At 36.9% G+C, this 13,145-nt stretch overlaps 1 protein-coding gene across 2 annotated transcripts in view; it reads right to left on the bottom strand.

The window, feature by feature from the left end:
• LOC127848903 (glutamate receptor ionotropic, kainate 2-like) overlaps window positions 1-9,555 on the bottom strand; it is a 72,648-nt gene extending 63,093 nt beyond the window's left edge. For both annotated transcript variants that reach the window (XM_052381590.1, XM_052381600.1), the window contains exon 1: window positions 8,190-9,555. In XM_052381590.1, the coding sequence (XP_052237550.1) occupies window positions 8,190-8,292 (103 nt within the window). In that variant the 5' untranslated portion in view covers window positions 8,293-9,555. The remainder of the gene's footprint in view (window positions 1-8,189) is intronic.
• Window positions 9,556-13,145: the final 3,590 nt, after the last annotated feature.

The raw sequence follows: 13,145 nt of genomic DNA, 5'->3' as shown, positions 1-13,145 counted from the left end.
CATAAGTACGAAAACGAATCCTTTAATGAATAACATTTAACAAAAGAATGTCCACTAATAACGACGGCTTTCCTGCCCCATAAAAGCGGTCAAAGCTCGAAGGAGTCACTTAATAGGATTAATAGGAGTGCATTACACATTTTCTACCTGGCGTCAACTGCCGCTTTTGAATTATATCAGAAATAAAAATTGACGGCTAGTTTATTGTCAAATTTAATTTACCAATTTCCTGTTTTTCTTTTCATGTTTGATTACTTCGAGAACCAACGAGCGATAGCAAACACATTCCTATAGAGAACATTGAAACACTAGTCTTACTTAAATATAATTCCGCTAAAGTGAGAGTAAGCAATATAAATATTGGTATTTTGGCTAACTCGAAAGTAAACTATTAGCAGTGTTTGCATTATAGGATTGCGCTCGTGCCTTTCGTCTTATTATGGACCAGTGACTGTGCTCCCGGGATATCGACAATATTTTCTACCATATTAAAATTCATATTTGCATGCATCCCAAGACACGGTTGCTATGGACGCCCATTGATAAAGTTTGCTTATCAACTAACTTATGAATATAAACAACACATTTATATGATGAGGACCTTAAAGCATTTGGTACTTTGTGCGCGGTCAGAATATTTGGAAATATTCCCTGAAAGCAAGAGTTGGCTATCGACATATGACCGTTTGCTGTTCATGACACAGTCTAACTTTCATTTCAAATTGGAAAATATCGTAGATCGATCCGCAATAAGGTATAACTGTGCGATTTGCCTTCTTTTCTTTAATCGATTCACTGTATGCATTAAATGCAAAATAGTTTGGATTTATTTAAACGGGGTTAAAAGCTGTAACTGATGTCTAATTGTCTATAACTTTAATTTAGTGACTTGCCACTATCAATCCTATGAAACTGTAAACACACATGAATCACATAGTATCGCCCTCTTGTTGCAAAAAGGTACCATGTTGTTTGACGTTGAAATTAGAAGGCACATGGTACCTTTTTGCGCAAATGGGGCGATATATATAGTTTTTCATATATTCACACATGTTGCCGGAGTAGTGATGTGAGAAATTCTAGCACTAATAACGATTAAAATGTGAAGTAAAAAGTATGTATTATTGTCCATGCGTTCGTTGAACATATACACATGATTGTAAGAGTGGTAAAATACATAAGCACAGGCGTTTTCAACGTTATAGTTTTTATACCCATCATGCGTTATAACATAATCAAGCGTTGTCAAACGAGATATGTCAATGGTGTGCATCTGGTAACTAAAATCAATGAACAAAAAACTATGAGCGGGGTGCTATCTTTCTTCATGACAGTTTCTGGGTTTACGATGTATTTCAAAGTTGCCTGAATAAACGATAAGAGTGAATATTCACATCCACGTCAAGTCTGTCACACACAGGCGCTCAAAACTATTGCAATTGTGACTTGAATGACACCTAAGAGATTTAACTGTATATCATTACAAATAAAACGTTTTGTACAAAATAAAATTTGTACAAAGATTAGTATTTCCCGCACATAAAACGTCGACGATGTTATTTATTCATAATTGTACACGATGTTACATGTAGTTCAAAGGTTATATGTGGTATAAATCATATACATGTAAATTAAGTTGCATCAGTGATGTAAATACAAACATATTAACCCGTTAATTTAATATTTAAATGTTATTTTTAGAGGATTATTTACGATAGACAAATTATGACTTCATATAAACCATAGTAATTAATACTTCTACAACATGAAATTTTATTTATGAGCTTGATTATGTGATTATTATAAATCGCAATTAGTTAAGACATATGAATTGTTTTCATATTTAAACTGTGGGTACGGCATATATTAAGGAATGAAGGCTCCTGTGGGTCTTTCACTCAATGCATCGGTCTAACATAATATGACATGCCTTAATGTGTGTCCATCTCCCATTTGAAAGAAACATTATAGGCTAAAATCGCTAGGTCATTTTAAACCTTCTTACCTTTGACTGTAGTATAATAGGCTATAATAATGCCCAGCCGCTGGAAGAAGGATTAAACATGACCTTTTATTGACCTTTAAATAGATGAACGTTTATCTATATAGTTCAAAGTTCATAATAAGAAACCACAGAAGACCACACCATCTCTAAGCATAAAGCTTTTGGCAAACACGATTCCCAATCCTATAGATATGTTATTTGTACATCTTAGCTGAAACAAACTGGATCGGAAGTCGATATTCATGAACGATTGTTTCATTTACAGAAAATTCTTACGCTGAGCGATCGCAAAATGAATGAATACATGCTATACTGTTACATTATCTGGCGGTATTTGCCGATTGCAATACATGCCTGTAGGTCCCTTAGTACATACAACGCATCGTTGGCACATTATATTAGCATCGTATATCCGAAACAATGGTAAAGTCTTCTGACTTCGTATCATTTAACAGGGTCTTTAATCAGTTATTTGTGTAGACATTCTTTAAACCGAATCATATGCCTGTATGCTATATTTCATGGGTGTTATGTCTGCTTTAATTGCCATGTGATATTATAAATCATTTAAAGAGTGTGATGTGTATTAATTTTTGTTAAAAGCTCTATAGAACGTTTAGTGAAGTGTTTGAAATCTGGCGCAAAATGTATTACTTGATTTGACGATTTGACCTACTTGTATTCTTTTAACAACGTAATTAAAGTACCAAAAGTGTTTACGCGGCATCGGTATATTTGTCAGTTACAAGCCGTTAGTTTGATGGCAGCTGGAATATATCATGTTCAATATACAACAGCACACCACTCTTTAAATTGAGATGATTTCGGTTTATTTGACCAAAAGAAGTCCAATATTAAGATGGAAACGTGTTTACCATGTGTTTTATCCTCACACAACAGGTAATTATATACAAAACGAAACAAAGTATTATTTGAAACGATATAGTATTTAATAGCGTGTTTATGCGCTTTGTGTGAGTCCAAAGCCTGTTTTTTTCGTTATAACATGGTTATTTCAATATTTTGTGCAATGCCCAAGATGTACTACTCGCCCTAGTTATTCTTGAATGCTCTGACCGTTTATGAGTACATAGTTCTTCTTGAGTGCTCTGAGCTCTTATGAGTACATACGTACAGCTCAGCGACCCGGAAGGTCAATAGCTAGCAGTTGGAATATTGCAACTACTACTTGCGCAATGAATGGCATTGGTTTTATAGCACAAAGTGGTACCTACGCCGCATTACAATAAAAATAAGGAATATGACGGAACTTAATACAAGATTGGTGGGCAAACGGTAATAAAACACGATAAAACGTCATGCCTGCAGATGAAGGTAATTACAAGTGCCCATGGCATGAACGTTAATAGGCAATTCTCTATGACAGTCATACGGGAAAGTTATAAACATGTATAAATTGTAATTGAATTAAGCAACACATGTTAATTCGTTTACATGATTATCCAGTGCTCCAGCTAGGCCTAAATCGAAGGGCGCCGCGCCCTGCCCTCCCGAACCTCCGCCCTGCCCCCCCCCCGAACCTCCGCCCTGCCCCCCCACCCTTAAAAAAAAAAAAAAAATTTTTTTTTTTTACATATGATTATTCATAAATCTCTTATTACATTGTAATTACTTTAATCCTCAGTGTAGACATTATATTTGAATGGTTTAATAATAATGGGAATAATACAATTATTTATAACATATAAATTAACATGCAATAGTAAGCATTCCAGAAACACACGCGCGCTCGTACGTGCCCTTTTCACAAAATACTGCGCGTCGAAAGTGCCCTTTTGACAAAATACTGCGCGTCGAAAGTGCCCTTTTGAATAATAAGCCCCCCTGCCCTTTTCAAATCCTAGCTGGAGCACTGTTATCTGATAGTAGAGTATGATGATTGCATTCGAGACGTCGGTGGTTGCGCTTATTGGAGTTTACTACACGAGATTGCAATGAAAATATTGGCTTACACTTGTTTGTGTAATGTATGTTGTTTTAGGAAGATGTTTTAGTTTTAACAAGAGCACCACATAACGGGTGCCACGCTCGGCTGCGGGTGCAGTTTTGACTACATGAAAGGTTGTCAGAATTTTTTTTTTTTTTAGAGGTCACAGTGACCTTGACCTTTGACCTAGTGACCCAAAATTGGGTGTGGCCTGTAGAACTCATCAAGGTGCAGCTACATATGAAGTTTCAAAGTTGAAGGTTGAAGCACTTTGATTTTAGAGCAAATGTTCAAAACCTTGACAAAATGTTAAGGTTTTAGCACGACGCGGACGGCGGACACGACGACGGACACGACGAGCTGGCTATGACAATACCTCTCCGAAAACAGCCGAGCTAATAATAAGGTATATAACATGGATCATACTTTTCATTCGCAGAATCAATGCATGAACCCCTTTCTGCATTAACAGAACCAATACGTGAACCCATTTTCATTGGCATATCCATGGCGAAGACACGAGAAATGTATTCATCAATTCAATGACCCCAGTTTTCATTGGCAGATCCAGGCTGGCGTAAACCTTATTATTCATTGCCAGAACCCAGCCGTGGGCACCAACTTTTGTTTGGACCACAGTTTTCATTAACAGATCCTATTCATTGGCTCAAGTTTTCATTGACAGATCCAATGCGATGACCAGTTTTAATTGACATTTCCAATGCGTAGACCCTAGATTTCATTGACAACTCAAATGCGTAGACCTGAGGTTTCAATGACAGACCCAAGGCGTTAAACCACGTATTCATTGACGAATCCAATGTGTGGATCAATTTCTCATTGACATGATATCCAAGGCGTAGACCCCAGTTTTTATTGGCAGATCCAATGCGTGGACCCCAGTTTTCGTTGACAGATCAAAGGTGTATACCCCAGTTTTCATCGGCATATTTAGGCGTGGACCACTATTTCAATTGACAGATCCAAGGAATAGACCCGAGGTTTTATTTTCCAAGGCTTGGTCTCCATTTTGTATTGAGGTACATGTATCCAATGTGTGGATCAGTTGTTCATCCTAAGCGTAGACCCCTGTTTTAAATGACAGGTCGAAGGCGTGGACCACAGTCTTCATTGACAGATCCAAGGCGTGTCCCCAGTTTTAATGAAGAAAACAAAGGAGTGGACCCCGTAGAGTGAACCCCGTGAATATGACCCCGTGTACCAGAGATTTCAATGACAGATCCATGCGTGTCCTCAGTTTTCATTGAGAGAACCATGGAGTGGACCCCGTGAAGATGACCCCGTGGACCAGAGATTTGAATGACAGATCCAATGGGTGTCCTCAGTTTTCATTGAGGGAACCATGGAGTGGACCCCGTGGAGTGGACAGCGTGAAGTGGACCCTGTGGCCCACATATTTCAATGACAGATCCAATGTGTTGGCCCCAGATTTCAATGACAGATTCATGGTCTGGATGTCAGTATCAATTGCCACAACTAAGGCCTGGGCTCCAGCTTTAATCATGTTTTATATTGAGTGTATTGACTATTGTGTAAAACTAAAAAGGTCTTACATTCGGAATGATAGTAACGAGAAATTGTATCCTCATTAATCCTGATAATCTATGCGGTGTTAATTATTCCTATATTGAGTTCTTGAGTAATATTTACTTGTTAATGCAAAAAGCTTCCTGTTTTATGCAATTTATTTATTAATTGTTTGAATGAACCATCGTAGATTAAGTACATGTATGTCGAAAAAAATCGGACGACGGGGTCCAAGCCACTAACCGGCGTAATAAACGGACCGCATTATAAATAAGTTTAATGGCACAAGTGTGGTATAAATTATAGGAACGTGCTTTATCCATTAAAACTTGAACTGCACTTTCCTGTGATCCATTCTGCTGAGATCATTAGCAAACCGGCGATTGTATATACGTTACCAGAAAACCAGATGCCTTATATTTGGGTAATTTGATCTGATTAAAGGGGTGATTACTAGCACGTGTTTCTCCGTCCGACCTTGGCAAATGAACCGAGTCTGTGCTAGGTAGTACATTTCTAGACGTTAGTATTGCGAAACAAGGTTGAAGAGACTTGTGCTATGATTATCAAAATGATTTACCAACTCTTTGTCACATATTCAAACAAATAAAAGAACACTTTCTATCAGTGAGCGAATTAAGCGCTTTGTTAGACGAACATGTACTTCAGGACACGTTGTATGAACGATTCTTCAGTTTAGTTTGCGAAGCTCTTCCTACCTTCTTTATCAATCTTAGATTAGTCCTAATGGTTAACAAATCGCCGGAAACAAAATGGGCGTCGCGTTTCATGCACTTGATCATCGATGCGAAGAAACACAAGTCTTTGGCACACAGTTTCCGAAACATTTAAATACGGACTACTTTGGGTTTTCATGTCATCAAAGAAACCTGTATGATAGTTCTCAGGAATAATAAAGGTGTTCATATGATATATATAAACAAATAAAGTATCATTACTGCATAATATTATTTTCGTTTCGAGCGCATGTTTCATCAATCTCGCTTCTTAGAATGTGTATTAATGCGACAATATATATAGCCTGATACTATGTAGGTCTTTGATATTATTATGGTTGAAATGAATCGATCTATAAACATAAATACTTAGGTTTATTGATTGATAAATATAATATATCTTGAAACTATATACGTATAGTGATGTATAAATAGCATCGTTATTAAAACAGCGTGGGTCTGTTTATGTACACGTACCATTAACCCTTTCCCACTCACAGTGCTCCAGCTAGGATTTGAAAAGGGCAGGGGGGGCTTTTTTGTCAAAAAGGCACTTTCGACGCGCAGTATTTTGTGAAAAGGGCACTTTTGACGCGAAATATTTTGTGAAAAGGGCACGTTCGAGCGCGCGGGTGTTTCTGGAATGCTTCCTATTGCATGTTAATTAATATGTTATAAATAATTGTATTATTCCCATTATTATTAAACCATTCAAATATAATGTCTACAATGAGGATTAAACTAATTACAATGTAATAAAAGAATTATGAATTATCATATGTAAAAAAAAAAAAAAATTTTTTTTTTTTTTTTTTTTGAGGGGGAGGGGGGGCAGGGCGAAGGTTCGGGGGGGGCAGGGCGGAGGTTCGGGAGGGCAGGGAGCGGCGCCCTTCGATTTAGGCCTAGCTGGAGCACTGCACTCAGAAGCAAAGTGAAAGAGTAACTCGCAGTCTGTTCAGGGTTTATGCTGTTTGCTGCTCATCAGTATCTAAGGATTGGAAATTACGCCTTTAAAACTTGAATCAAGTAAGAAAGGCCTTTACTATAAATGAACTTTCGCGTATTTATGATTTCACTTAAACATGCATGTACATTGATTTCTATGCGACTATTTTTTAACTTGAAGATTTGTACGAGCGCATTCACAAAATGCACCTGCATATTTTCGAGATTGATTTACTTTTACTTTGTAACATGATTACATTTACACACTTTCTAGGTTTGAAACCGCAATGCATGATGTGTATTTTCTAGCATAGAACTTTTGATATCGTCGTTATAAAACAAGTCTTACCAAACTATAAATTCCGTTCACGTGATTGGTTCTCATAACCTGTTATTAGCAATTAACATCTATGTCATATTGGCTCGTTTTCATTTCATTCTAAAACGCGGTGGTTCCAGTGTTTACAAGCCTTGTACTTAGCTCTTCTTGAATGCGTTGAGCTTTTAATAGTACATACGTACAGCCCCGAGCGACCCTAAGGGTCAGTACCTGGAAGATGGAATTTTGCAACTAACCGTGAAATGTTGTCGAAATAAATAGAAACTGTGACACATTTATGTTTCTGGTGATTTGTGTATAAAGTTATTTCGCTCCCAACCAGTTTCATCCTTTGTAGTTTCGCCTGTGACGGTTTCTCTCCCAATAGACCCAGCTGTTTACCACCGCAAATAACGTACTTGACTAATAATTAATAAGAAAATAAGGATCCCAACCAGTTTCACCCTTTGTAGTTTCGCCTGTGACAGTTTGTCTCCCAATAGACCCAGCTGTTTACCACTGCAAATAACGCACTTGACTAATAATTAATAAGAAAATGAGTTCGTATTTAATGTTTAAAAATGCTTGAAGACCCATAAGCATGGTTGCAGAACCCATCTGGCGTATAGGCGAAAATATAAATATTTCTTAATACACATGTACATCAACAAGCTGGTAGATACTCACCAACGCGAAAGTGCTCTGTTTTGAGGGCCTCGTTGGTCCTGAAGAGCGCCCAGAGACTGACCAGGAGCCACAGGATGTTCCGCCGACTCGTTCGGTCAGCCATGTTACCGCTGTGTAATCCAAGTTTAAATCTCACACGCAATGATTGAAGATGCTACACCAAAAACAACACTAAGTATAAATCCCACTTCGTTACTCTGTTGTAAAGTAGACGTTACTGTATACGTAAACAAACTAGTATCGATAAAAGATCGCCGTGTAAGTGGTTTTTGATTGGAGGCTCTTAAAAATGTGATCTATAATAACTTCAGAAACTTTCCTCTACATATCTGTGCAACACTATTGCTAACAAAATGTTGCTTTAATGACGAGCGCTCTGTTAATTATGTAATTATTACATGCAGAATTCGGAAATGTTATATCCTTTTTCATATATATGACGTAATTTTCAAGTAGGTTTATATTGTTCTTTCCTAAATAAGTAATCCGCTAAACCACTGTAAGTGCTTCTGCGTCGACATTAATTGAATAACCACGTTAACGAAATGCTTTATGTTATATAACAAAAAAAACTAGGCAGCGATTAAACCTAGCCAGGTTTTAATTATATTCATAAGTTCATGTAATTGTTTGTCGTTATTGCCTTTTCTATCAAATGAAATTAATTCCTCTTTTGCCGGTCGTATGTCACTCGATTGCACGAAAACATTATAAACTTTTACTAAAACATTACTATCACCATACCATACCACTGACTTTTTTTATTAAGTTTACACTCGTATAAAAAACGTGAAAACCACTTACAGAAACAATACATATGTTCCACTCGTATAAATCCAATAACTGGCTTCCACTATTTACATACGTATACTCCTTTGTTCACTGGTACCACACAAAACACCAACACGCACACATGTACTTAACTCTAACAAATACGTAGCTACTAAGTCACTCACTTATACCTCTATACCAGATGTAATTAACTTCTCGCATTCGTTATTAGTATTTCCAATCCACCGCTTACACGGAACAAAGACGCGGTGCGAGCGTTGAACTGATAAGCCAAGTCTCGCATAAAGGTATTCCATAGCCAGATACCGTGGCGCACAAGGCATATGTGTTGTGCTTTGCCTACGGAGTCCCGCGGCTTTCGGCCGATTGTGGAGATTCCGCGATGCTTATCAGATCTGTGCTGGTGAAATGTCTTCAATGGAAACACCACGTTCACAGAGGCATGTCAACAATCCTGGAAAAATAAACAAGCATGTGATTTACATGAGATTTCGTGCTGTCTTTGTTTACCCACGTGCATGTAATATTAAATGATAATTCCAACACGAACTTGTTACAACAAAAGAAGTATCGCGTTTTGGTTTATCCGCAAGACTTTACTGCGTAATAATTAATATTTTGCTCTATTTATGTTCATAAAGATATGTTATCGCAATTCGGGTATCTACTTGTTTTGTTTGATATGACAGCCATCTTTGCGTATCCGGGAATGTATACCCCCCCACCAGATAACTTAATATAACAATTCAAAAACAGGCACTAAACACGGTCGAAAATATCGGAAGCGTTCAATACATGTACTTAAGTTTGTGAAAAAGTTTCATACTGACCAAACACTTCGTTGCGAATATCCGTTCGAATTTTCGCGAAACGTCGAAACATTTATTCCATATCAAGAAACTTTCGTAAATAAAAGAACACTAAGCCAACTTGAAAGAACTACCTTTATCCGAGGAAAAAGAAAATTTGTTCTGAATCCCGACTATGATAATTCGATCTGACTTAATGGCGTACATCGCTCGCGAATCCGCTATGACTTGAGAAATTACTCAAACGCTATTATTGCACCGCTGTGCTCTTATGATTTTTCGAAATCTTCAGTGGATAAACAATCATATTTTGGCTTCGGAATCGGCCGCTGAATCCGATATCCCAATCCATTGTGTAAACAATCATCCACTACTTTACCGCGCCGGCGTTCAGAAATCGGTTAAGTGATGTTTTCTTAAGAGTCCGGTAAATTTGATCTACCATGCAACATCTTGTGAAATTTGTTTTGTCATGACTTACTCAGGTCAGGTATCTGAACATCCGCTGATTGTGTCCTTCGCTCAAATTCTATTGAGCAATCATTGCCTATTGTTGAGAAATTGATCGCTGCATTGCAAGCAGTTTATCGTTGTGCGTTGAGAATACTTTAAATCCATGAAAGCACAACACAAGATAGAACCGCGGTTAGCTTGTGAAAATATTGTTTTAATTTTACAAATCGTTTTTTAATTTAAATTATTGAAAATATATTATCAATAAAATTCTTTTGTCTATAAACCGTGATTAGCCTTGTTATTTCTACTCAGAATAGAGCTTATGCTTACGTTTATTAATGTCTGACAATATACAATACACGTATGTAATATGCATGGTAAATAACAACAATATTTAGAGGAACGCCACAAGCTAATGGGCTTTTGAATTGCTTTGCGGAATAAAATATACCAAGTGTTGTGAATAATATTGTTCATAGCCTAAACCTGAGTCGAATTTTCGTTAAAAAGTATAACTATGACTTGTTCACTTATTTTATTTATATGTTTTGCCTTTTTTAATTGCCGTTTTATGTATTTACCAACAAAACAATAATATGTACACTAATCTAAACATAATTATATCATATTGTAATATTGAAAACTATTGGTTCAACGAGCTTTCCTCCGTCGAATTCGAACCAAAGACCTTTGTGGGAAAACTCGAACGCGCTATCAATAGAAAAATCAGGCTTTAATACTTATGTACACGTGATCGATGAATCGTAATAATGCGCTTATCTGAATATCAGGAATAATAATGTTAAGAATTCATGATGATATTTTTAAGATAATCATTTTGACAATTGGTGAACAATTTAATCTAAATATTGTTCTATATTTAAAAAATGTATAAAACGAGAGTTGAGAAAGGGGTTATATTTTTCATTTTGAAAGTGCATCGTTTTGTTTGCTTTCCCCGATTTTTTTTCTTTATTTGGGGACCTTAAATTCTTTTTATGAATTCTTAAAGTATTTGATGTATGAAATCTATAATCTATATGAAACATGTGTGATATCGGAAATCGTCATATTTAGGGATTTATAATTGTATATTAGCATTGTGACATGTGAGAAATGTAAGGAATACATATACGCAGTACCCTCATAAGATAAAAGCGGGAAAGTGTAGCACTATCTAATATAAGCACTGTTTGTGATTAAACACACACATTTGCACATCAAACAGTGGCTGCAGTTTTTTCTGGAATCCAGCTAGAAAAAACATTGTGATCATGGAAACGCTGGCGGCATGCAAGACTCGGCTAATTACAACCACATGCTAACGAATGTCTCTCAGTCATTAGCGACTGTTTAGGTTGAACGGGAGTCTGAAAACATACATTCACAGATACGAATGTATATTCCAGCGAACATTCATAGTGGTTCAGATCTTTTCAGACGAGTTTCATAAACGTGCGCGTTCTTAGTCGTGAACAAAATAGATTTATAAACGAGCGCGTTCTTGGTCGTGAAAAGGACATCGATATTTGTATTGTATTGTAGCGAACTAGAAAACCGGGCGTAATGCACGTGCGTAAAGTGACGGCCCAGAGATGACACTTGTCGGCTCAGAGACGACACTTTACGCACATGCATTTTGCTAGGACTGCCTAGACCGCGGCTCATTTAAATTGCAGTGAACATATTGGCGGACCTGTACGAAATACTAGTACCTAGAAATATATTTTTAAAATATATTTTGTACGTTTCATTCAAATCATTCAAATAAAACTTTTACATCCGCGTCATGCAAAAATTGGTCTTATTTTTTGGTCTTTATCATGGACACTATACTATTTCGTTAATTTTATCCCACAATGCAAGACAAATTGCATCTACTGATAGGATTTTTTTTCTCCCTAAAATCCGTACTATTTGATAACTTTAAACACATAATGTTTTATCAACCTAAGGCGTTTATCAATAGTACATTCCGTCTTCCTCTGACGATTTAATGACCCAGCACCGAATCTGAAAGTCTTGATGGATGGAATTTACCAGTAATGAGTAATTGTAACTGGACCCAAAATGAACATGCAAAGAGTATTCCGCATTTCCCTACACTGATAAGTGTAGCCTCCTATACAACAAAGACGTGGTGCTGTTGCCAATGTTCCGGGGATAATGCTCAAATCAACCAATGAAATGAATGGCGTTTATTCATTTGGCTCTGCCGGCGTTATGTTAAGGAGAGCTACGCCGCAAAATACTATGATCTCCATTTTCCCCCACCTTAAATGCCCCTGGACTTATCAACATATATATTTAACGTTAAGGCTCGTTGCAAGTGGTTGGCACATCGCCAGAATATCCCCGTTCAAGGACCTCCCCCGGCCTTTAGATTATAATTAGTGGACACCATACTGGACAGGTGAGGACTGCCTGTTTATGCGTACCAATAAATCTATTAAACTATGATCACGATTAGAACATGGTCTTAGAAAAGTGTCACCCCGCAGAGTGCGAAGTTAAGACAGGCGAGTGTTATTTGCAAGATTATACCAAGGCAATCTATTGATTTTAATCTATATCATCATGAGGGCGTCAGGAAAATAGCTGTCACATTCTATCTTATTATCCCGTCGAAATTCATGCTGGCTGCTCCCCATCAGCGGTTTATATTGTAATGAAATCGGAAGTTATAATTTCTGGTTCAAGACCGTGTACGTACATGAGCTATATGGGAGAATAAACGATGTAGGATTTACAGGAAAGGGAATATGCGAAAAATGAGAAACTGTTATAACATGATAAAAGATATCCGATTCATCGTTATTTCAATATTATATAAAAATGATATAATTCAATGAGTTCAAATGTTATATAAAGGGTTTAACTTAAAAAATTCGTTTTTATA

This window comes from Dreissena polymorpha, chromosome 1 (assembly GCF_020536995.1).
Source record: "Dreissena polymorpha isolate Duluth1 chromosome 1, UMN_Dpol_1.0, whole genome shotgun sequence".
Classification (NCBI taxonomy): domain Eukaryota; kingdom Metazoa; phylum Mollusca; class Bivalvia; order Myida; family Dreissenidae; genus Dreissena; species Dreissena polymorpha.
The sequence above is the reverse complement of the archived record's forward strand: the minus strand, read 5'-3'. Positions and strand labels throughout refer to the sequence as shown.